At 34.4% G+C, this 26,526-nt stretch overlaps 1 protein-coding gene across 1 annotated transcript in view; it reads left to right on the forward strand.

Moving 5' to 3' along the window:
• Positions 1 to 26,526, forward strand: part of LOC114330164 (excitatory amino acid transporter 3) — a 121,216-nt gene that overhangs the window by 53,653 nt on the left and 41,037 nt on the right. The window contains exons 2-3 of the mRNA XM_028279483.2: positions 8,510 to 8,936; positions 12,221 to 12,263. Coding sequence (XP_028135284.1) covers positions 8,512 to 8,936; positions 12,221 to 12,263 — 468 coding nt within the window. The 5' untranslated portion in view covers positions 8,510 to 8,511. The remainder of the gene's footprint in view (positions 1 to 8,509; positions 8,937 to 12,220; positions 12,264 to 26,526) is intronic.

The following is a 26,526-nucleotide window of genomic DNA, read 5'->3' on the forward strand; positions in this document are numbered from 1 at the left end:
CCACATTCTTCCTTTCAACCTCCTCATTGGCGGATAATTATGTAGATTATGTAATTATACGTCGATAATTATATGGATTATCTACCTGCCAACGAGAAATTATATAGAAACCTTTAGTAACAAGTTTTACCAAGGTTGTATTTTCTATGCCCACCCATATATAACTCAAGATGCTACTTTCATTTTCAAAAATATCGATAGAACCAAATTAACATTCGATAAAGAGCTGTCTTTTTAACAATAAATAATTTTTTAAAAAATTTTAAACACGTAAGAAATATGTTGCAAGGGAATAAGCATTAGGTGGACATCTTTTACCCACCCTTGGGCGTTTAAGGGTTAACATGTGTCTTAAGGTGATACAGTAGCGATCAACAGGTGGCCAAAACGCGTTCCAAGTTTGCGGCTGTAATTTTGAATATTTTTTCGAGATATTTGGCACACGTATTCGTAATATAATAAAGAATGGCGGTACAGAGCCCAATTTGAAAAATATATTAATATGTGGAAATTACTCTGTAATTAAATACAGTATTAAAAAAACGAGCCTGTACCGCCATTAAGAAGAACAAATAAATACACTTTTTCAAATAAACTTTTTTATCCGATGCCTAGATTTTGCGTCATTTTGGAACTACTAATGAAATAAAAAATTTTAGTAGTTCCAAAATGACACAAAATCTAGGCATCGGATAAAAAAGTTTATTTGAAGAAAGTGTATTTTTTTGTTCTTCTAAATGGCGGTACAGGCTCGTTTTTTAATATTGTATTTAATTACAGGGTAATTTCCACATATTAATATATTTTTTAAATTGGGCTCTGTACCGCCATTCTTTATTATATTACGAATACGTGTGCCAAATAACTCGAAAAAATATTCAAAATTACAGCCGCAATCTTGGAACGCGTTTTTGCTACCTGTTGATCGCTACTGTTTCCTCTTAACTAAAACAAAACTAAATTAACAATAAAAAAATAACAGCAAACCTTTAAAAACAGAAATTCACATAACTTAAACAGTTCTTATCGACACCTATAAGATATACCTATTTGTTATTTGTTGACCAGGTAAGCGGTATGCACAACGCAACATATGAGAGACGAGATTGTTTAATGGAGGCTTTGTGATGTGGGGTGGAATTTCCTTGAGATTAAGTACGAATTTAGTGTCTACGTTGAGGCTCTTTAAATAGTGAGAGGTACAATACACAGATTTTTTTCTTTGAACACTCTTCTTTCCTTTCGCACTATATATAGGAAATAATTTCATCTTAATGTAGATATACAAGCGTGTCCAATTAAGTCAGCATCATATGGGAAACTTTTTTATTCTTAGTTTTATGAAAAAAGTTATTCTTTATAAAAAGTTGTGCATGGTCTAAAACTTAAAATGCAACCCTCAGTTATCAATTTTTTTAAGCCGTATACGAGATATGTAAAAAAATATGAATTTTACTCAAGAGTAAAGTAGCTTTATTTTTCACAATATTGAAAATTATTGTAATGAAAATTTGTTTGGAATTAAGAACTATATTTTAATATGCAATTTCATCCTTCTAATTGAAAAAAAAAATGAATTTTTTTATGGATAACCAACATTATTTTCAGTTATTTAAATTATGATAACTCTTTTATTATTAATTTTACGAAAAAAATGTATACCTTGTAAAAAGTTCTGCATGGTCAAAAGCCTTAAATACAACCATCTAATATCAAAGGTGATCAATTTTATACGAGGTATGTCAAATAAGATGAATTTCGATCAAGAATAAAGTACCTTTATAGTTCAGATTATTTCAATAAGAAAGATGTAATTACATATTGGAACATGATTTTTAGTTCTATACAACTTTACATAATCACAATTTTCAATATGTATTGTGAAAAATAAGGGTATTTTATTTAAGTATTCTTAAGCGAATTCATATTTTTTTATATACTTCGTATAAAATTGACAACATTTGATATAACATGGTTTTATTTTAACTTTTAGACCATGCAGAACATTTTATACAGAATAACTTTTTTCGTAAAATTAATAATAATAATTGAAATAACTGAAAATAATATTGTTTATCCATAATTAAAAAACAAATTCAATTTTTTTTTCAATTAGAAGGATGAAATTGCATATTAAAATATAGTTCCTAATTCCAAACAACTTTTCATTATAACAATTTTCAATATTGTGAAAAATAAAGCTACTTTACTCTTGAGTAAAATTCATATTTTTTGAAATATCTCGTATACGGCTTAAAAAAAATAATAACTGATGGTTGTATTTTAAGTTTTAGACCATGCACAACTTTTTATAAAAAATAACTTTTTTTCATAAAACTAAGAATAAAAAAGTTTCCCATATGATGCCGACTTAATTGGACACGCTGTATATAGACATGGTCTCCTCACGAATCGCATATCGTCACGTATCGCATTTCACATAATATTTAATAGTAAAACCGTCTAGTTTCTTGGTTATTAAAGATATCAGAAAAATTAAAAAAAAAATTGTTCACAAAATATGAGACTATAACATAATATCGATGTATTTTCGTACCTTTGTACCTTTTCTTAGAACATAAAAAAAAATGAAAAAAAATTTCTGTGAGTAAGGGCTTTTGGCCTATCTTTTCAAGGGGATACTTGAGGGGATACCTACCCTATTCAATCAGTTTTCTGCTAGTTTTTATATTGTCATATAACAGCTCTATTTTTAATTTTATCCAGACTGACTTTATTTTATATTTAAAATCCGTTGTAATCCACTTATAGGACAACTTAAGTCTTGATCAAAATATGTTTTATAATAGTACAGGAAGGTACAATAAGGAGATTGAATACCTAATTCGAAAATTGCACCAATTTTATTTTAATGCTATATTTATTTAGACCCGCTTAAATTGGAACAAAAGGATGTTTCTAAAGACATCACTGATTGAAATAATCAGGTTAAGGTAACAATTTTATTGTCTTTAATAAATGCTTTTTGGATACATCTAAAGTTTAATATTTTGCTATACAGGCTATGACCGGAAGAAAACAAAACAGAGGCGTTATCATGAACTACGACAAGATTTTTGAAAAACTGTGTTGAGCTGCCCCCCCCCCCCACTTGCAAAAATCAAAAAACAACTAGCCCTGATTTATGAGCTATTTATGAGCTTTCATATTCCGCAAACTAAAAATTTTGAAATCTTGAATGGGTTGCATGTGAGAGTTCATTTTAAATGAAGTAAAAGTCAGACTTACTCTCAATCTTTATTATAACTTCCGACGACCGGTTTCGCTCTTTAAAATTTGTAGAGCATCTTCAGGTCAAAGGTAACAAGTTACAAAATGCTACAAACAAAAACCAGAGTTAGGACATTGTCTGGTTGTAAAAGATGCTAAAGATCCATAAGATCAAGCCAATGTTGAATAACATACATAAAAGTAGCGAAATAGCATACCAATGCACATGTATGCAATCATGGGGGGGTTGTAAAACTTACCCCAAGCGCACAAACATGTGCAGAAGTATGCTATATATAATCATGCAATCATAACGTGTCGTACTTACATTCGGATACAAGGTACTAACAACTCAGTATTCATTATCATGATGTTTCTGTTGAAGTTATGTTAACGGGATATGGTGGAATAGACAGAGGATGCAGCAAAGGTAAACAAATTTATGGGATTTAGGAATTCTTGAGGGTGATGAGATAGTTGGTGTAAGTCAACCAACAAATCTGTGCCTGTTATAATGTTTGTGTAGATCAAATTAGTGAATGACATATATACAAGTTTAATGTGTGTTGATTTTAAAGATTTTGTTTTAATTTTATTTATATTTATATATATATATTAAAGAATTCTATTTATTAGTAGATATAAGTTGACAACGTTTGGATAAAAATTTAATTTATGCACTTTGGACTAGACAAGTGCCGTGTTTTGAATATAGTCAAAGGAAAGGTACAGCCTGGTGGATTCGATATGCAAAATGGCCAGAACATCGAGGCCATAGGCGAAAACGATATGTACAAATATCTTGGAGTAAAGCAGGCGCGGAAAATTGACCATAAGCAAATGAAAACTGAGATAACTACTGAGTTTATACGAAGGGTAAAACAGCTGCTTCGTTCACAGCTTAACAGTAAAAATTTGTTTAAGGCACTAAACACCTACGCATGTTCCGCGCTTAGCTATTCATTTGGTATTGTTAAGTTGACAAAAACGGATATAGAAAATCTTCAGCGAAAAGTACGAACACACCTCACAAAGGCACAAAAACACCACCCTAAAAGTGCAGTAGAACGAACGACATTATCGCGGTATTTAGGAGGAAGAGGACTTATGGATATAGGTGAGCAATTAGAGAAACAGATTGCTAATTTAAGAACTTATTTTCAGATGCAGGCCGAGACATCTACTCTACACCGCGCTATTTGCGCAGTAGATGACACAACACCGATTAATCTGAGGGAACCAGAAATGCGCATAAACCACCTTACTAAGGACGAAAAACTGCGCGCCTGGATGGGCAAACCTCTGCACGGGCGACATCCGAATGAAGTCAGCCAAGACTATGTCGACAATACAGCGTCGAACTATTGGTTGACATCGGGAAAGATGTTCCCTGAAACAGAAGGTTCATTACTAGCCATTCAGGATCAGGTTATACCAACCAGAAATTACCTGAAATATATCGTCAAAGACCCTCAGGTTCAAAACGACAGATGCCAATATGGATGTAAAGCCCAAGAAACCATCCAACATATTACAGGGGGCTGCCAGGCATTTGCTGCAACTGAATACAAGGAACGGCATGACGCAGTGGGAAAAATCCTTCATCAAGAGACAGCAATCAAGCTGGGACTTCTCCAAACGGACCATCTCCCATATTATCAATACGTCCCTGAGAGTATGCTTGAGGATGGCAACTACAAGCTATACTGGGACCGCACTGTGCTCACAGACCAAACAGTGGCACATAATAGACCAGATCTCGTACTAGTTAATAAATTAACAAGACAAACAACACTTATTGATGTGGCGATACCTAACAACAATAATCTGCGTAGTAAATTTACTGAAAAGATCGCCAAGTACAGAGATCTGGAAATTCAAATACGAAGACAATGGAGAATGCAAAGTACCCAGAAGATACCTATTATTATGTCTACTACTGGAGTCATTCCGAAGAATCTCCTCGAAAGCATAAAAAGGCTGGGTCTAAATGAACATCTATACAAGACCAGCAGAAAGCTGTACTACTCACAACGGCCAGATGTGTACGAAAATTTTTGGGAGATACACCTGCATACCAAGTCACCTAGGGCTCGATAACATGGAAAGAGTCCCACCAGAGCTCAATCCTTTTGATACCGTAGGTATCTGGGATGAGTCAATTTTCCCCTTAGAGGGAGTGTGAGCCGTATGGCTAAATCTGGATGAAGTTAAAACAGAAATAATCAATTGCAAAAATTTAAATAAATTGCAAATGCAATTAATAAAAAAATTGTTTTTATCGACTATTCGTGTATTGTTCCCGCGAATGTATATGTCTGCAAATTTTGATTCATTTGCATTGGAGAGAACGCAGTCAAAGATTTGACGCAAACTATTGAACTAAATAAAAGCGTTTAATAAAAATGGTTTAAAAGCTGCTGCATATTTCACCCAAATATAGATAAAAAAATAATAAAAAATACTACTTGTGCAAAGGGTACTGTAATTTCTTAGTTATTGACTAAAAAAATCTTCTACTGAATAATATGGTCTTTCAGACAGGTAGGCTTTTGTCAGTTTACGGAATTTGGGGAAAGATGGTGCAGATTTTAGTTGTAGGGGGAGATGGTTGTACATGTTTTTTGCGGAATATAATATCGATTTCTTTACTAACTCCGAGGACGCGGTCGGCAAATAGATGTCAAACGTAGAAACAGTTTCTAAAATATACAAAGACGGAAGGGTTAAAATTCCGTGATCTTTGAAGTAACTTCTGCAATGTGTTGTTCTTCTGATGCCAAACAGATATCTTATTGCTCTTTTTTGTAATTTGAAAATAACATCGAATTGGGCAGCTGTACCAGAAACCCAAAAAGGAAGACCATAACGAAGATGTGACTCGAACAAAGAAAAATATGTTATTTTAGAAGATGCTAAATTGAGTTCATTCGAAACAGATCTTATAGCATAGCAAGCTGAAGAGAGTTTCTTCCGTAACAAATCGATATGGAGGTACCATTTAAGGTTACTGTCTAAAAAAATACCAAGAAATTTTAGAGAATCAACGGTACTGATCTGGCTGTTATTAAGAGGTAAGAGTTGAAGAGCTCCTTTATAAGACAATGCTACTGTTTTATCTACGTTAAACGAGAGTAAATTTGAGTCAGACCAGGTTTTTATTGTAAGTAGATCAGAAGTTATAGTAGCATGAAGAGTTGCAATATTTGAGTTGCTCCAAGTGATACTGGTATCATCAGCAAAAAGAAAGATTTTTCCATCGATTTTGAAATTAGTGATGTCATTAATAAAGATAAGGAAAAGTAGAGGACCCAATACTGAACCTTGAGGTACCCCACATACAATGTTTTTGAGACTAGAGTCTGTATCATTTGCTCTAACCAGTTGTTTCCTATCATCCAAGTAAGATTGAAACCAATCTAAAGAAATGCCTCGAATTCCGTAAAAATTTAGTTTTTTTATTAAAATGTTGTGATTTACACAATCAAAAGCTTTGGCGTAGTCACAAAAAATGGTGGCAGTGTGAAGATTATTGTTCGGTGCTTGATAAACCTCATGTAGTAGGTACAGAAAACATGGCATCAGTGGTGCATTTATTATTTAAAAAACCGAACTGATTTTGTGATAAAATGTTGTTTTCAACTAGAAAGGACATAAGTCGGGCTTTTATGAGTCTCTAAATAATTTTGGAGAGTACCGGTAATAGTGCAATAGGTCCATAATTGCAGGTATTAGATATTTCACCACCCTTATGAAGAGGAATAATGATGGCTGTCTTCAGACACTCTGGAAATTTACCTTTCTCAAAAGAATCATTAATTAGTGAGATGAGGACTTCTAACACATTTTCTGGAAGATTAGAAAAAATTTTTATCGATAGACCATCAGTACTACAGGAAGATTTGCTTTTGATACTATTGATTGTTTGGATCAGTTCAGATTTATCGAATGGTTTTATAAAGAATGAATTCGAGACCTTTCTTGAATTAGGGAGATAGGAAATGGGATCTTGTTGTGGCAAAATAGTTGATGTAATATTTTTACTCACATTAACAAAGGATTCATTTAGACTTTCAGGTTCTGGAAGGGAAAATGTTTGAGCAGTGTGGGTTTTATTTCGAAGATCGTTTATTATGGACCAAGCTTCTTTTGCAACACTTTTGGAGCTTCCCAGACGGTTCTGGTAGTAAACTTTTTTAGCTGATTTTATAAGTTTAAGATAGGTTGCCCTGTACTTGGTGATATATTCAGTGATAGAGACGTTGGTAGTAAATTTCTTGATATAGAGAAGAGAACGCATATTCTTGGAAGATATTCGGATACCTTTAGTAGTCCAGGGTTTGTGATGTTTTGGCTTAATTGCAATTAAAGGAAATGTTTGGGGGGTCTGGGGGTTTGTTTTGGTTAGATCAGAGGGAGCAGCATATGTGCCTCCTGATGAGAGACTAATAAGTTTCGAAACCGGTAGAGGTGCTTGCTGCACTCTCTGATTAGAGTAGAATATGGTTCGGCTGTATTTTCGTTTTGCAACGAAATTGAAAATGGTTATTCATTTTTGATTTAGGCATGTTTACTCTCATTGGAGTACGAAGGGTACCATTCTCGTTGGAACTTTACCCTGCTGAGCAGATGGGACGTGCATTGTAAATTGTAGAATTCCCTCATCTTCCTTAGTCTCAGCATCCATATGGCTTGCAAATTGTAGAAGCCTCGGAGGTGTAACCACAGAAGGTTCCCATTGTTTTCATTCTGGTGGGATGTAGAATAGCATTATGTTGTTTTATATGCCATTAGAGTGAAAACTTAGTCTTTTTATATATATGTTAATTTAATTAAATATATTTTGAAATATGTATATATGTTTTAATTCATTTCGAGTGTCTTACCATCCTCTGGCACGTGTTTCTAGATCTACCCGTTATCAAAGAGGCTTTGTAAGAAAATTGAGCTGAATCAAAACGCACCGGCTGGTTGGTAAATATATCTAAATATTCTACCAACGTATGGCTTTAGCGACCTATAACAAGGAAAGATAAAGTGAGTGTCGATACCGGTTAAAGTAAACTGTGAACTTGAGGCATATCCATGCCATCGCGCGATGCTAGGAATCTATTTCACTAACGCATCAGCAGTTTACCCATCTAAACCGCTATTATTTTGTACTCCGCATCCAGTATAGCGTGAAACCAAATAAATAAAATAATAAAATAGTAACAAATACTAAGAAAAATATATTTGGAGGGACAGAACACATTCTAATCTTTTATTTTTGTTACAGAAATGGCTAAAAGGACATTCCTCCGTCGAAACTTACTAACCATATTGACGGTAGCCGGAGTGGTAGGCGGCACGCTAACCGGCATCCTCATAAGGGCAACTACTGGCAACCACTGGAGTAAACGGGATGTCATGTACCTCGCTTTCCCTGGCGAGATATTCCTCCGGATGCTAAAATGTCTCATCATTCCATTGCTCATGTCATCAGTCATTCAAGCGATAGGATCACTAGATTTAAGTTTATCGAAAAAGATAGCTATGCGGTCGATCTTGTATTACGCGACGACCACGGTCTTCGCGGTAGTGTTGGGAATCGTCTTAGTGTTAACGATAAGACCTGGTGTTGGTGCTACACCGTGGACTGGAGATGCGTCTGAGAGAGTGACACGGCATGTGCTTACGCAAGATACTCTATTGGATCTTATACGGTAAGTTTGAAAGTTTTCTTCTTCTTCATGTACCATGTCCTTTCAGAACGTTCAGAGCTATCTTAGCCATCTTATTCACTGCCACCCTAGTAGCATGCTTGTATCAATACCATACCAATATCGCAAGTTATTCAAGCATGAAGAGTCTATCTTCGTTATGTACTACGTTTGCCTGCTATTTTCCTTTGCATAATATTTTGTAGCAACCTATATTTGGGACATCTCATTACATATGTCCGAAGTACTCCAGCTTTGTCTTCTTGGTGCTTTTTATAATCTCAGTTGTCTTGCTGATGAGACGTTCTAGTATTGTGGAGTTTCGAGTTTTCTAAACTCAAAAAACTTTTAAAATTCTTGTATAGCACCAAATTTCGAAATCCTTAAGGCGACTTAGATCACTTTTGTTCACAGTCCAAAACTCGACACCGTAAAGTAAGATCGAGAACACGTAGCAGCAAAGTAGACGGATCCAAAATGCCAATTTTAGATCTCTGTTACATAATACCTTGGGCATCCTTCTAAAATCGGCTCTGGCCTGGTCAATTCTGAATCGAATTTCACCGTGATTCTCTGCATTACAATTTAACATATCCAAGGTAATTTGATCAACTTGCTCAAGTTGAGCGCTATTTACATATATATAGACGGTGTCATATTTTGTTGTTTACTTATGACGAGTATTTTGGTTTTCCGTATGTTCAGATCCGGACCTGCTTTATTACAGCTCTCAACGACACTGTCAAGTAATGTTTGCAGATCTTTTTGAGTAGAAGCTAGGAGTACTGTGTCGTCCGCATATCGGAAATCATTGATAACTTCATCGTTCACAATTTATTATTCTTTCTTGTTTTTCAGAAAATGCATTTCTGAAAATTCTTTCAGAGTAAACGTTAAAAAGCAAGGGCGACAAGAGAGATCCCTGCCGCATTCCTCTTTTAATATTAAGAGCCTGTGATTTCAAACCGTCTACTAAAACTGATGTTAAACTTAACCCAACTTATCCGCAATATTCGTAGGTAGATCCAAATCTCAAAGGCCTCCAATTTTCTCTTGTTTATTAATTTATTCATTTATTTATTAGTGTCTCTGTAAGGGTCCAGCTTTCCATGCCACACAACAATATGGAGAATATGTAGCAGCATATTAATCTGATTTTAAGGTTTAATGTAATATATCTCTATTCTTTAATTAATAGAAGCTACTCTGGATTTTTCGATGCGTATTCTAATTTCTTTGTTTATTTCCAAATTATCGTTAACGTTGATGTCCAAATAAGTGATATTGTGGGCTCTTTCTAACTTAATTCCATACGGACTGATGTTCACCTAAATAAAATTGTTCGCATTCACAAGGTATTTTATAAATACAATTCTTTGTTCTTTCCTGTTCACTGTTAGGTTTAGTTTTAGATAGAATAGATCTCAGCGTGTTCGTTGTTTTGAATGTTGTTGACATGTTGAATTGATTTCCTATTGCTTTAAGTTTCTCGGATAGTCCTTTTATATATGGTATTGATATTTTCTTCTTATTATTTTTTGTGAATGCTATAGGATCCCGTTCTAAGTTGTTCTGTTCCATTCGATCCAATCTTGACAATTCCTTATTTATAAACGATAAAGGATAATCATTTTTTAATGCAACAGATGATAACAGTTGTTTTTCTTCTAAGAATGAATTTTCGTTAGAACAAGTAATTTTGGCTCTATCATACAATCTGACAAGCGAGAGCTGGCGGGTGACCTTAATCGCAGGTGTCACAAATGGATGGTTGCCGTATCAAAAATTTAGTTGGGATCTAAAAATTACGTTAGTAGATATATTCACTACGATGTGAACTCCTAGCCGACAGCAATAGAAATGAGCAACCCCTTCCACTTTTCAATTTGTTCTACGCGATCCGCCAACACTCACTTGTCGGATAGTACAAGATTTTAATGATTCTCTTTTTAACGTTTATGTTGTGATTTGATTTGTAATTGAGATATCTGTTGGTGAGTGTTTGTTTTCTATACACATCAGTCTCATATATCTTCCTGGATATGGACGTCGAAACGTTAATAAAATCACTTTTTTAGTAAAATTGTGGCTTATTTCCCATTAAAACTATTTAATGGTAACTTGTGGTAGGGGAGCAAAGTATGCTAAATTTGCAGTCACTCGAGCGTTATGGGGACCTATTGGGTTGTGATTATTAGGTCCTAAAACCAAAAAAAGTTAAGTAAAATTTTCCATTTTAGTGGGGACTTTCCATTTTTTAATTTTGTTTTCCATTTTCAACAATCGTTTTTTCCTATTATGGCGCCATCTATCCATAATTCGAAAAAATGTCTCGAATAAACGTTGCTTATTTTTACGTAAAGAATCCAAATCTGGATAAAATATTTGGGGGTCCCATTTAAGATTTTAAAGTATCCCCCATCCCACCTCCGTGGGGAGTCGTGTTTGGTACCATTCGATAGATTTTTCAAAAACATTTTGAAATTGTATTTTGCAGTTTTTCGATCTGATGTTCATTTCGCGAAATATCGCGGGGTTTATATTTAAAATTTTAAATTTACCCCCAACCCCTCTCCGTGGGGGTCATGTTTAGTACCATTCGATAGATTTTTGAAAAATATTGAAGACGTACTTTTTAGTTCTTCGATCTGACGTTCATGTCGAGAAATATTCACTTTTTTTTGTGAAACTTTTTGACTCACCCATTTCCTTACGCCCCGCTCACATCGTCAGATTTTTGAAATATACACTCTTTTGCATGTACATACTTAACTTACCTTATCTTAATCTGACAATTTCGAGTATTTTTAAGGATAGATTTTTTTTCGGGTCCCCTTTAACGAACTTCCCTGTGTTAAGAGCCAATATATGGTACATCTGCAGGGTACCAGGTTTCTCCCCATATGATAATTTGACGCGCTCGAGTGACTGCAAAAATCCCCGCTTGGGCTCCCCTACCATTGTAATTAATTTCCTTGTAATACAGTAAAACCACTCAGATACTTACCTATTGTATCTGTTTAATTGCCAGGTGTGAGGCGGCTTTAATTGCCAGGTTAGGGCGGCTTGCCAGCATCCTTTATTATTGAACTACTGAAGGCTTCTTTTTTGCATAATTTTATTTTTATATTCAGATTTTGTAGAAGATATGCCATATGCAAAATATTATGAAACAAAGATGCAATTGTTATAAAGTTCGCGCTGGACTTTTAAAGTCTTAAATATGTACTGATTTATTTTCGTAAATGTCATATAAAATCGGAATAATAATAAATTCTCTTTTCTAGAAACTTATTTCCACCAAACATCGTCCAAGCATGTGTCTCGCAGGTAAGCACGACTTATTTTTATAAAAAATCTGTATGTACAGCTGCGGCCATTGAATAGTTTATACCCGTACATATCTAGTGGACGACTTTTTGAATTTTTACCTCGTTTAAACGCACTTTTTACGTCAAACTGACGTTAATTTCCGTGGGGACCCAGAATAGGTTGTTTAAAATTAAAAAATCAAAATAAAAGGGGAATAAATAAATCAAAATAAATGTAAAAATGAAGGTGTGAACTATTCAGTGATCACAGCTGTACATCTAGACTACTTCTGTATAAGTTCAAATATCAGAAATATTAATATTTAAAACTTTAAATTTTTTAACATTCTCGTTATGTTTTTGCTTAATTCGGAGTATTATTTGGTTGCCTATTCGAGCGTTAAAATCACTCAGTATTAGCGTTGATTGATAGATTGGGGTCCTCTATAATATTTCAATCAACGCAACGGCATTAGGTATCATTTTCCCCGTGACTTGGTCTACCACTTGTTGTAATTCGTCATAAAGTTTCCTTTGTGGTTTAAGGTTGTGAAAATACAAAAATTATATTGTTGAGTTTACCGATAAGATTTTCAATTGATTGCTTAAAAAACAGATCATTACCATTAAGAGTATTTAAGCTGCTCGTATTACCTGAGACGGATTTGTCAAAATTACTTTTGTTTCTGTTAGTTTCTTATATTTGTAAAATTCCTAGAATCAAAATCAAACCAATGAACTGAAACTATGTTCTTCTTCTTAAGATGCCATTAATTTCTGGGTAGACGTCTACCGTGTATTGTCTTAGCAGGTGAGATGTTAGATAGTCAATATTAAACTATTCTATTATCAGTGTGCAAAGCATTTCATAACTGCGGATTCCTGTCGACTGGCCAATATTGCGCAGCCTTGATATCTTTTTACGTCCTAGACCACTCTTACCATCTATCTCCCCTTCTAGTCCTGGTTACCGAGAGTTGTACTTTTTACTTCTTCTTGTTCTTAAAGTTCCCTTTCCTATCGGAGGTTGGATATCATAATGGCTATGGTCACTTTGTTGGCTGCTGCTCTGAATAGTTGTAATGAACTACAGTTAAACCATTCTCTAAGGTTCCTCAGCCATGAGATGCGTCTTCTTCCTATGCTTCTTCTTCCTTAGATCCTTCCTTGCATAATAATTCTCAGCAACTCATATTTTTCTCCTCTGGTAATGTGACCCAAATATTCCCGTTTTCTAGTTTTTATACTTTTCCTAATTTCTAACTCCTTATTTAAACGTCGTAGCACTTCAACATTGGTAATCCTTTGAACCCACTGAATTTTCAATATTCTTCTGTAACACCACATTTCGAACGCTTCTATTTTTCTTATGTGTTGTCTCTTCAATGTCCAAGCTTCCATTCCGTATAGCAATATAGAAAATATGTAGCATCTTAGAGCTCTCAATCTGAGAGGTAACTGAAGGCCTTTGTTTGTAAGCAGTGTCTTCATTTTTATAAATGCTTGCCTTGCAGTTTCAATTCGGACTTTAATTTCTTTGCTTTGGTCATTTTTGTCATCAATCCAGGTTCCCAGATATTTGTATGTCTTAACTTTTTCTATTTGGGTTTGCTCTATCATTAACCTTTTATTTCCATGTTCTGTTTTTGAGACAATCATAAATTTAGTTTTTCTCTTGTTTATTTTTAGTCCGTATCGAATTCAATAATCGTTATTTCTATTTAGCAATTCTTGTAGCGATTCCAGGGTGGCTTCCATTATAACGGTGTCATCAGCGAATCTTATGTTATTTACTATTCTTCCGTTTATAGAGATTCCATCACTTGGCTCCGCTATCGCTTCCTGAAATATGGCTTCTTTATTCTTTTAGCCTCTGACGTACACGTTCTTCTTTTATATTTGAGACATTAAATCGTGGTGTGTTTGTTTGTTTTTGGACCTATTTCAGTTTTATCTTCATTACGCCTACTAATGGATTATGATCTGAATTTATGTCAGCTCCGGGGTATGTTCTCACAGACTTTATAGTGTTTTTATATCTGGATTTGATTAAAATGTAATCTATCTGGTTTCTTACAATGTGATCTTCCGAATCCGCCGGTGATATCCAAGTATAAAGTCTTCTTTTAGGTAATTTAAATAAGGTATTCATTACTACCAGCTCCCCCCCTTTCATTTCTTTCTCCCAAGCCAAATTCTCCCACACATCCATCCACTTTTCCTTTTCCAATCTTGGCGTTGAAATCTCCCATCACCAACAATATGTCATCTTTTTTTGTGGATCTTATGATTTCGTTCAATTGCATGTAGAACCTTTCTATCTCGGCCTCATCTTTGTCGGCAGTAGGTGCATATATTTGGACAACGTTTATCTTTTTAGAGAATGTTTGTAACTGAATCATCATCAATCTTTCTGAGTAGGGGGTAAACCAACGACAGATTTATTTGCCTCTTTCTCTACAAGTATGGCAACTCCATATCGATGTATTGGATCATTGTTACCAACATAATACATCATGCCGTTGTTTGTGGTTAGTTTTCCTGAATCGGGCCATTGAACGTCGCTGATACCGAATATATTTATCTTAAGGCGATCCATTTCAGCTGTTAGGTTATCGAGATTACCTGGTTGATACAAACTCTTCACCTTCTTAATATTTTTTTATTTATGACTCTGTCCGTTCATGATATTTTAAGTATTCGGCGTAGGTATCACATTTTAAAAATTTCAAATTTTTTAAATGGATCTGGCCTTTAACGTCCATGATTCCATTCCATACAAGAGAACAGGACAAAAGTAACACTTTAGCATATTGTATCTCATTTTGAAATCCAACTTGCGATCGGTAAGAAGCTTGCCTGACTTGCTCGATTTCTTCTCCAGCTGCATATAAAAGTATATTTGCATTTGGATAATTATTTCTATATTTCTATAGTCCTTGTTTTTGTCTTCCTCATATTTATTTTTGAACCCAAACGTTCACTTGCAAGAATTAGATAATTTAAAAAGACATTGAAGGTCTTCGATATTATCTGTCATATCGCTGTGTCATCGGCATGCCTAATGTTAATAAATATACCGTTTATTTTAATACCTACATAAGAGTCTACCACTGCTTCTGCGAATGCTTTTGTCTACGCATAAGTTAAACAACATTGGAGAAAGTATACAACCTTGCCTTACTCCCTCTTTTAATGAGAATTCTTCTGAGATAGATATGCCGTCTGTATTGACCCACCTTTTTTTATAGTTTGTCCATCTTTTCTTTTTTGTAGAAAGTGACATTTGATTTAGCTGTTTATAAATAAGTTCTCAGCTTATACTGAAAGCCTAAAGCCATCACTAAAAAATAATTTTTGAAACTAATGGAAATAAGTCATTTTCGAAAAGGCGCTAGATCGAAAATTGAGTTTTATCAAATTGGTACAGTCGTAGGAGGAAATGTAATATTTAAAGTAATCTGAAGTTATCAACTTATCCGGAAAGTACTTACTTACTTACTTAAGCCGTCCTATTGTACCTTACGGTGTCGAGGGAAGTGGAGACATCAGACGTCTCCATGCCTTTCGGTCAGTAGCTAGTCTCTGCTTCTCTCCACCCAATATTTCTTTTTGCGCAAGCCTTTTAAAATATCCACGTTACATGTTCTTGCTGGAATGCCTCTTCGTCGTTTATTGTCGGATGCCGCTTTCCATACCCTCTTTACAGTTCTATCTTCATTCATTCTCGCCATATGTCCGAACCACTGTTTCGTTTCAAGTATGTGTAAGGTACTTCCAATACCGCACCTTCCACGTATGTCTTCATTTCTTATACGATCACTTCTGATCACCCCATATACCGCACGTAAATATCGCATTTCGCATACTTGAATTTTACTACGGATGTTGTCGTTCACTGTCCACGTTTCACTACCTTATATTAGCACCGGCTCGTATACAGTTTGAAATACTTTCATTTTTCTTCCCAGGCTTACTTCTTTTTTCCTAATAAACTTTTATTTAGTGCATAGTATAATTTTGTTGCACTCATTACCCTGCTGTTTATTTCTAGTTCTATATTTCCTTGTCCATTCATTGTTGATCCTTGATGCTTGAAGTCCTCTACTTGTGTAATGGTCTCATTATTCAGCTTTACATTTATATTTTCTTGAGTTTTCGATACTACTGCAGCTTCTGTTTTTTCAATATTTATTTTTATTCCAAATTTCTTAAAAGCTTCATTCCAAACATTCACATTCACTTGCAAATATTTTTCTGATTTGGCCATAATTACCAGATCATCGGCATGTATTAACTCTGACACGTATACTTGTTGAAGTTTATCCCCATTTACACCCCTACCTTAGTTCTGTTTACCTTACACTCTTTTCTTATACCCTTCTTTACCCTTCTTTACCCTGCATTCTTTTGCAATTTCATCCATTAGAGTGAGAGTGATGAATAACAAAGGACTTAGAACACCACCTTATCTTACACCTGTTCTTGTGTGTAGAATTCTAGAGATGAGCGGAATACTGACCCACCTTTTTATTAGTTATACTTACACATTCTTCGCCGATTTTTTATTGAGCCATCATTTTTTTCTTGTAGAAAGTAACATTTGATTTAGCAGTTTATAAATAAGCTTCTTAGCTTATACTGAAAGCCTAAAGCCATCACTAAAAATTAATCTTTGAAATTATTGGAAATATGTCCTTTTCGAGAAGGAGCTAGATCGAAAATTAGTGTTTTATCAAATTGAAGCAGTCGTAGGAGGAAATACAATATTTAAAGTAATCTGAAGTTATCAACTTCTCCGGAAAGTACTTACTTACTTACTTACTTAAGCCGTCCTATTGTAACTTACGGTGTCGAGGTAAGTGAAGACATCAGACGTCTCCATGCTTTTCGGTCAGTAGCTAGTCTCTCTGCTTCTCTCCCCCAGTATTTCTTTTTGCGCAAGCCTTTCCAATATCCGCGTTCCATGTTCTTGCTTGCATGCCTCTTCGTCGTTTGTGTCGGATGCTGCTTTACATACCCTCTTTACAGTTCTATCTTCTTTCATTCTCGCCATATTTCCGAACCACAATATCCATACCATACCCTCTTTACAGTTCTATCTTCATTCATTATCGCCATATGTCCGAACCACGATATCTGTTTCGTTTTAAGTCTGTCTGTGGTCCTTCCAATACTGCACCTTTCACTTATGTCTTCATTTCTTATACGATCACATCTGGTCACCCCGGATACCGCACGTAAATATAGCATTTCACATGCTTGAATTTTACTACGGATGTTGTCGTTCACTGTCCACGTTTCACTTCCGTAGAGTAGCACCGGCTCGTATACAGTTTTAAATACTTTCATTTTTAAAAATGAATAACCATTTTCAATTTCGTTGCAAAACGAAAATACAGCCGAACCATATTCCAGTCCAATCAGAGAGTGCTGCAAGCACCTCTACCGGTTTCGAAACTTATTAGTCTCTCATCAGGAGGCACATATGCTGCTCTCCCTGATCCAACCAAAACAAACCCCAGCGTGCAGTCCCGAATTGCAACGAACGAAACCAGAGAAGGTTCCCATTGTTTTCATTCTGGTGGGATATGTTATATGCCATTAGAGTGAAAACTTAGTCTTTAGACTTTCATTTTTGTTCCCAGGCTTACTTCTCTCTTCCTAATGAAACTTTTATTTAGTGCATAGTATAATTTTGTTGCACTCATTACCCTGCTGTTTATTTCTAGTTTTATATTTATTTGTCCATTCATTGTTGATCCTAGATGCTTGAAGTTCTCTACTTGTGTTACTTATCTGATCTCATTATTTAGCTTTACATTTATATTTTCTTGAGTTTTCGATACTACTAAAGCTTCTGTTTTTTCAATATTTATTTTTATCCCAAATTTCTTAAAAGCTTCATTCCAAACATTCACATTCACTTGGAAGTCTTTTTCTGATTTTGCCATAATTACCAGGTCATCGGCAATATATCAACTCTGACACGTATACTTGTTGAAGTTTATCCCCATATACACTCCAACCTTAATTCTGTTTACCTTACATTATTTTTTTATACCCCTCTTTACCCTGCATTCTTTTGCAATATCGTCCATTAGAGTAATGAATAACAAAATACTTAGAACACCACCTTGTCTTACACCTGTTCTTGTGTGTAGAATTCTAGAGATGAGCGGAATACTGACCTACCTTTTTATTAGTTATACTTACACATTTTCCGCCGATTTTTTATTGAGCCATCATTTTTTTCTTGTAGAAAGTGACATTTGATTTAGCAGTTTATAAATAAGCTTCTCAGCTTATACTGAAAGCCTAAAGCCATCACTAAAAATTAATCTTTGAAATTAATGGAAATAAGTCCTTTTCGAGGCGCTAGATCGAAAATTAGAGTTTTATCAAATTGGAGCAGTCGTAGGAGGAAATGCAATATTTAAAGTAATCTGAAGTTATCAGGTGCTCCGGAAAGTAGTAATCTAATAGTCGCGTTAAAACCAAGGCGTCTCGACTTACCTTGAAATATATTCAAAGATTGCCTTTTTAAAATGTCTAACAGAAATATTCATGTGAAAATCCACTCCCGATTCATTTTATTGACTAAATAGTTATTTCCGTATTAAAATAGAAAAATCGAATTTAGAAACCAAGTTATTGGGACTAATAACTAGAAATCTCAAAGATTTTTCCACAATTTTTGCTTCGACAAGGTAGACACTTCTTCTTGACAGTGACAGTCTGTTTTTTCAATGTGCTTTCAGTAAATTGTCGTTCCATCGCGTTGTCGTATACTTCCCACTGATCGTCTTCCTATTAAGGAACCGTCTCTCGACCATAGATTTAAGAAGGTGTTTTCATTAATCTAAGCTCTCGACATTCCTACTACTCTATTTGTTTTCATTCGCCGTTGTGGTCATTCCGTTCTAGTCTTCTGTTCCTTACCAGTTATTATGTAGTTCACATTGCATCTCCATCGTATATCTGTACTTCTAGCTCTGTCCTATACTGTATTACCATCGATTTTTCGAAGAGTTTTCATATCTGCGGTTTCTAGAATTCCTCTTGTTCTCTGTGTACCAGGTCATGTTTCTGCCACGTATGTCCTTATTGGTCTGATGACAGTTTTGTAAATTCTGCCTTAAATTTATTTTCCGATATTTTTAGTTCTCCGTATAGTCCAGTCGGGTTAGACGAATAACAGGCCTAACCTTGCATTAGGAGCTGCCCCAAATTTTATTTTTCTAATCTTTAGGGAGGATCAATATTAGTATAAATTTCAAATCTCGACTGAATTCCACCGTTGCGTTAGCCGCCATCTTGATTTTAAACGAGAACCGTTTTTGCTCAATATCTCCGCCATTCTCAAGTTTTTGACAAAAAGTGTAGAAACTGAAATTGTTGAAAATGCGATTTTCTATAATTTCATTAATTATAATTTGTTTCGTGCGGTAGATATTTTCCGAGTTATGAGGGGAAAATAGTGAGAGTTGGAGCATAATTATTGAATTATTGAATTATCTCGTTTATTATTAGTTTTGCAACAAATATGTACCTATACAAAAATGAAGAGACTTAAATTCTACATAATTTTGATCTCTTTCATTTTTTTTGCTAAAATTAATATTTAAGGTAGTACGTATGCGGTAATTACGCGAGCGTAAGACCGGATTGATTTTATAGCAATTGTTTTTGTTCAATATCTACGCCATTTTCAACTAAAATTGTTCAAAATAAAATTTTCTACAATTTCTTTTTAACAATTTTTTTCATGCGGTTGATATTTTCCGAGTTACATGGGAAAATAGTAAAACGTGGTGGGGGAAGCATAATTATTATTGAATTGAATTTTGTTTCCGAGCTCCCCCAAATTTTATAATTCTGTCCTTTAGCAGAGGTCAATAGTAGTGTAAATTTAAAATCTCGACTGAATTCCGCGGTTGCATTAGCCGCCATATTGATTTAAAATGAGAACGGTTGTTGCTTAATATCTCCGCCATTTTCAACATTTCAACCTAAATGGTAGGAAAGAAAATTGTTGGAAATGCAATTTCCTACAATTTCTTTGGCACAATTTTTTTATACGATTAATATTCTCCGAGTTAAGGGGGAAAATATTGGAAGCGGAGGGGAAGCATAATTATTGAATTGTCTCATTTATTATTAACTTTACGACATAATCGTACATAAACAAAAATAAAGAGAATTATATTTTATACAAATTTTGAAACTTCCAATGAAACATCAACCAAACTAAGTATATAAAAGACATAAAAAGACATTATATGCATTAAGTTCACTTAATTTTATTAACTAGCGGGTTTGATTGGTTGAATTTGTCTGTCGATATTTAAAGTTTTATGTCAGCTAATATATCGTGACGTTTAAACAATTTTTTTTAAATTTTGGACCCTGTTGGGGGGAATTTTCCCATTTCCCCCCCTTGTAGACCCGCCACTGGTTCTCTCGAAAAATTGTAGTAAATCGTAATTGCAACAATTTCAGTTCTTACACTTTTTGTCGAAAAGTTGAAAATGGCAGAGATATTGAACAAAAACAATTGCTACAAAATCAATCAGGTCTTACGCTCGCACCTTTACCACATACGTACTACCTTAAATATTAATTTTATCAAAAAATGTACGACATCAAAATTGTACAAAATTTAATTCTCTTCCTTTTTGTATAGGTATATATTTGTTGTAAAACTAATATTAAACGAGATAATTCAATAATTTAATAATTATGCTACAACTGTCACAATTTTCCCCTCATAACTCGGAAAATATCGACCGCACGAAAAAAATTATAATAAATGAAACTATAGAAAATCGCATTTTCAACAATTTCAGTTTCTACATTTTTTGTCAAAAAATTGAAAATGGCGGAGATATTGAGCAAAAACGGTTCTCGTTTAAAATCAAAATGGCGGCTAACGCAACGGCGGAATTCAGTCGAGATTTTAAATTTATACTAATATTGACCCTCCCTAAAGATTAGAAAAATAAAATTTGGGGCAGCTTCTAATGCAAGGTCAAATGCTATCCCGACTGGGCTAGTATTGTTTTATTGCATATTGGGCATGTTGAGCCATGCAAGTACCTTGGAGTTACAATTGCTAAAGAGGGCTCTAGTGCTCTAAATTACGTGCTGTGAACCATACAAATTAGACAAGATACAATAATCTGAATCTCCAAGACCATAGTTGAAAGCATCGCAACTTATGGAGCTGACGCAAATGAGAGAATATTTAAAAAAAGAAGTAGGGTTTTGCTATCAATGGAAGTAGGGTTTTAAAGACTTGGTTGTAATATTAAATTTGGAGTTTACGCGGGAGCTATATATGATTTCTGCGGTTTTCCGGGTTTGGCTCCACGTTGAATAATTTTGTTTTTTTAGAAAAACCATTATTATGACGATGAAGTAGCAGCCTTATTTGTTCCTATGCAGCCGGGACATAAATATAAACTTAAGAACAAGAATGTTAAGGTGCTATGTTTTCTCCGTTCTGCTGTACGGCATGGAAGCTTGGACACTGAAAAAGATAAACATCAAAAACATTGAGGCATTCGAGATGTGGTGTTACAGGAGAATGTGGAAAATACCATGGACAGAAAGAGTAACAAATCAAGATGTTTTGCTGAAGATGGGGAAGGAATGCGAAGTCATAAAAACCATACAAACGAAAAAATTTGAATATCTAGGCCACATAATGAGAGGAGAAAAGTATTCTCTGTTAAGACTCATAATCCAAGGAAAAATCTCGGGAAAGAGAAATGTGGGACGTAGGAGGATTTCCTGGTTGCGAAATTTAAGGGAGTGGTATGGATACAGTTCAATACAGTTGTTCAGAGCTGCAGCCAACAAAGTTAAGATTGTTGTGATGGTAGCCAACCTCCGATAGGAGACGGTACTGTAAGAAGAAGATGACGCTGAAGCAAGAACACATAAATAAGCTACAGTCCTTTGAAATATGGTGTTACAGGAGGATGCTTAGAATAGAATGGACACAGAAAAAACCTAACACGGAAGTATTGCGAGAAATGGACAAACAATACGAAATTATAAACACCATAAAAATAAGAAAGTTACAATATCTAGGACACGCAATGAGGGGACAACGATATGAACTACTAAGACTGATCATACAGGGAAAGATAATAGAAGGAAGAAGGATAGTGTCATGGTTGAAGAATTTAAGGGACTAGTTTAAGTGCAGTTCAATAGAACTCTTCAGAGCAGCGGTAGATAGAGTAAAGATAGTGATGATGATATCCAACCTCCAATTAGGAGACGGCACTTAAAGAAGAAGATTATTATGACGACGGTTCGGTAAGGTCGCACTTGCCATTGTCAAATTGTCAAGTTAGCAGTGGGATTACGAATACTCGATACGATTCGTATCGAGTTCGTAATAGTCCTCTCGGGATAGACGAATAACAGGATTAACCTTGCATTAGGAGCTGCACCAAATTTTATTTTTTTAATCCTTAGGGGGGGTCAATAGTAGTGTAAATTTAAAATCTCGACTGAATTCCGCCATTGCGTTAGCCGCCATCTTGATTTTAAACGATAACCGTTTTTGCTCAATATCTCCGCCATTTTCAACTTTTCGACAAAAAGTAAAACAACCAAAATTGTTGAAAATATAATTTTCTATCATTTATATTTTAACAATTTTTTCGTGCCATCGATATTTTCCGAGTTATAGCGGAAAATAGTGACAGTTATACAGGGTGTCCAGAAACTCTACCGACAAACGAAGACAGAAGATTCTTCAGATAATTTTAAAACATTTTAACCCAATTCGCTTAGTCCGAAAATACTTCCTAAGGGAGCTAGAGCTCTTTGAAGATGGCATATTGTAATTAGTTTTTCTTAAATACCTCCAGAACGCTTCTATTTAGAAAAACAAAAATAGGTATGCGTATTTATCTTCCAGAGATAACTCTATTCCATCCATTGCGAATTTCTGGTACCGATCATAGGCGTCCGTTTTAGGTAGGGCAACGGTTATTTTATCGCCTAACTTTTTTGTCTTTAATTGTTTAGCATTTTTGACTCTGAATTATTAAATTGTGAGGTATTCTAGTACTAAAAGGTACTCTTACTTTAAGTCGATAGGATACACCGTTTTCTAGAAAAATCGATTTGAAAATTTTTCGTTTATTGAATTTCAAAAAAAAAATTAAAAAAAAAACTATTTAGAAAGACGAAAACTGGTACATTTATTTATATTCCAGAGATGAATCGATTTCATTAAGTGCGAATTTCCAATATCGGTCATAGGCGTCCGTTTTGGGTAGGTCAACAGTTATTTTATAGCACAGCATTTTTGTCTTTAATTTTTAAGCATTTTTGACAATAGATTATGTACTCGAGTATTAAGAGTTATTCTTCCTTTAATTTGATAAAATAGATCGTTTTTTTTTATTTTTTTCAATTTTTTTTTTCAAATTGCAAAAACGAAATACTTTCAAATCGATTTTTCTGGAAAACGGTGTGTCCTACCGACTTAAAGCAAGAGTACCTTTTAGTACTAAAATACCTCACAATTTAATAATCCAGTATCAAAAATGCTTAAAAGTTAAAGGAAAAAAAGTTATGCGATAAAATATTCGTTGCCCTACCCAAAACGGACGCCTATGACCGGTACTAGAAATTCGCAATGGATGAAATCGATTCATTTCTGGAAAGTAAATATGCATACCAATTTTTGTTTTTCTAGATTGAATAATTCTGAAGATATTTAAGAAAAACTAGGTACATGACGCCATCTTCAAAGAGCTCTAACTCCCTTAGGAAGCATTTTCGGACTAGGAGAGTTGGGTTAAATTGTCTTAAAATTATCTGAGGAATCCCCTGTCTTCGTTTGTCGGTAGAGTTTCTGGACACCCTGTATATAAATAAAGCATAGTTATTGAATTATCTCGTTTATTGTTAGTTTTACGGCAAAAATGTTTCTATACAAAAATAGAAAGAATTGAATTCTACACAATTTTAGTATCTTTAATTTTTTTGGTAAAGTTAATATTTAAGGAAGTACAGTGGAACCCCGATAAGTCGGCCCCCGATAACCCGGAAGTCCGGCTAACCCGGACCGATTTTCATCAGATAAACATTTTGATTTTCAATATTTTGTATTTTTCAATTTAATTGTGGCTTATTTCCAATCAAAATAGTTAATTATCAGACAAACCTTTCAACAATAAAAATGTATGTAATATAATATTTGAGAGATAATGTGTACTTATGTGTGTAATTTGAACTATAGGATATTAAAAATGACTCATAGCACACGCCGCAGAAACAACAGCCACCTGTCTGTAGTATCTATTCCTTTTTATTTCAAACTGTCAGCATTGTTTAGGAAAGACTATTTAAAAAATTCTTTTATAAACAATGGTCTTTAGTATTGTGTGTCTTGTATTGTTCGCTTCCATTTGCTTACGTTTGGGTTTGATGTTTTTTTTAGTAATTTTAATGAGTAGGTAATACTGTGCATATTTATAAATATATTTCATGTTATTTCAATTCTAACGGAGTTTATCTGTAAGTATACCGTATTTTATTAATTTTTGCCATATTCTCCGGCTATCTCGGATTTTCGATAACCCGGATCGGTCGCGGTCCCGATAAATCCGAGTTGTCGAGGTTCCACTGTATGTATGCGATAATGGCGCGAGCGTAAGACCTGATTGATTTTGTAGCAATTGTTTTTGTTCAATATCTACGCCATTTTAAACTTAACTTGTTCCAAATATGATTTCCTACAATTTATTTTAACAATTTTTTTCATGCGGTTGATATTTTCCGAGTTAAGTGGGAAAATAATAAAAAGTGGTGGGGGGAGCATAATTACTGAATTGAATCTTTCTTCCGAGCTGCCCCAATTTTTATAATTCTATCCTTTAGGAGAGATCAATAGCAGTGTAAATTTAAAATCTCGACTGAATTCCGCGGTTGCATTAGCCGCCATATTGATTTTAAAGGAGAACCGTTGTTGCTTAATATCTCCGCCATTTTCAACTTTTCGACAAAAACGGTAGGCACTAAAATTGTTGGAAACGCAATTTCCTACAATTTCTTTTCAACAATTTTTTTATGCGATCAATATTCTCCGAGTTAAGGAGGAAAATAGTGGAAGCGGAGGGGAAGCATAATTATTGAATTGTCTCATTTAATATTAACTTTACGACATAATTGTACATAAACAAAAATAAAGAGAACTATATTTTATACAATTTTTGGAACTTCCAATGAAACACCAATTAAACTACATAAAAGACATAAATAATAACTTATATGCATTAAGTTTACTTAATTTTATTAACTAGCTGGTTTCATTGCTTGAATTTCTCTGTTGATAAATAAGTTTCATGTCAGCTAACATATTTTAATATTTCAACATTTTTTTTTAAATTTTGGACCCCGTTGGGGGGAATTTTCCCATTCCCCCCTCTTAGACCGGCGACTGGTTCTCTCGAAAAATTGTAGTAAATCGTAGTTGCAACAATTTCAGTTCTTACACTTTTTGTCGAAAAGTTGAAAATGGGGAAGATATTGAACAAAAACAATTGCTTTAAAATCAATCGGGTCTTACGCTCGCGCCTTTACCGCATACGTACTACCTTAAATATTGATTTTATCAAAAAAATGAAAGAGATCAAAATTGTACAAAATTTAATTCTCTTCATTTTTGTACAGGTTAAAATTTGTTATAAAAGTAATAATAAACGAGATAATTGAATAAATCAATAATTATGCTTTAACTGTCACTGGTTTTTCCCCATAACTCGGAAAATATGAACCGCACGAAAAAAAATTATAATAAACGGAATTATAGAAAATCGCATTTTCAACAATTTCAGTTTCTACATTTTTTGTCGAAAAGTTGAAAATGGCGGAGATATTGAGCAAGAACGGTTCTCGTTTAAAATCAAGATGGCGGCTAACGCAACGGTCAAATTCAGTCGAGATTTTAAATTTATACTACTATTGACCCCCACCCTAAAGATTAGAAAAAATAAAATTTGGGGCAGCTCCTAATGCAAGGTCAAATGGTATCCCGACTGGGCCATAATCCCACAGCAGATTAGTTCTGTTTATTCCTGATGTTCGACGAGAACTCCTCTAACTTTCGATTTTTTTAAATTATAATTTTTTGGCGTATAAGTTTTTTTGGTCAAACAATTAGGAATGCATGTAGTGCAAATGAGCTATCACACGACCCCTATTCTAATTTAAAAAAATCATCGATTACGTCATCGCGTCCAGATTGATGA

This window comes from Diabrotica virgifera, chromosome 7 (genome assembly GCF_917563875.1).
Source record: "Diabrotica virgifera virgifera chromosome 7, PGI_DIABVI_V3a".
NCBI classification, from domain to species: domain Eukaryota; kingdom Metazoa; phylum Arthropoda; class Insecta; order Coleoptera; family Chrysomelidae; genus Diabrotica; species Diabrotica virgifera.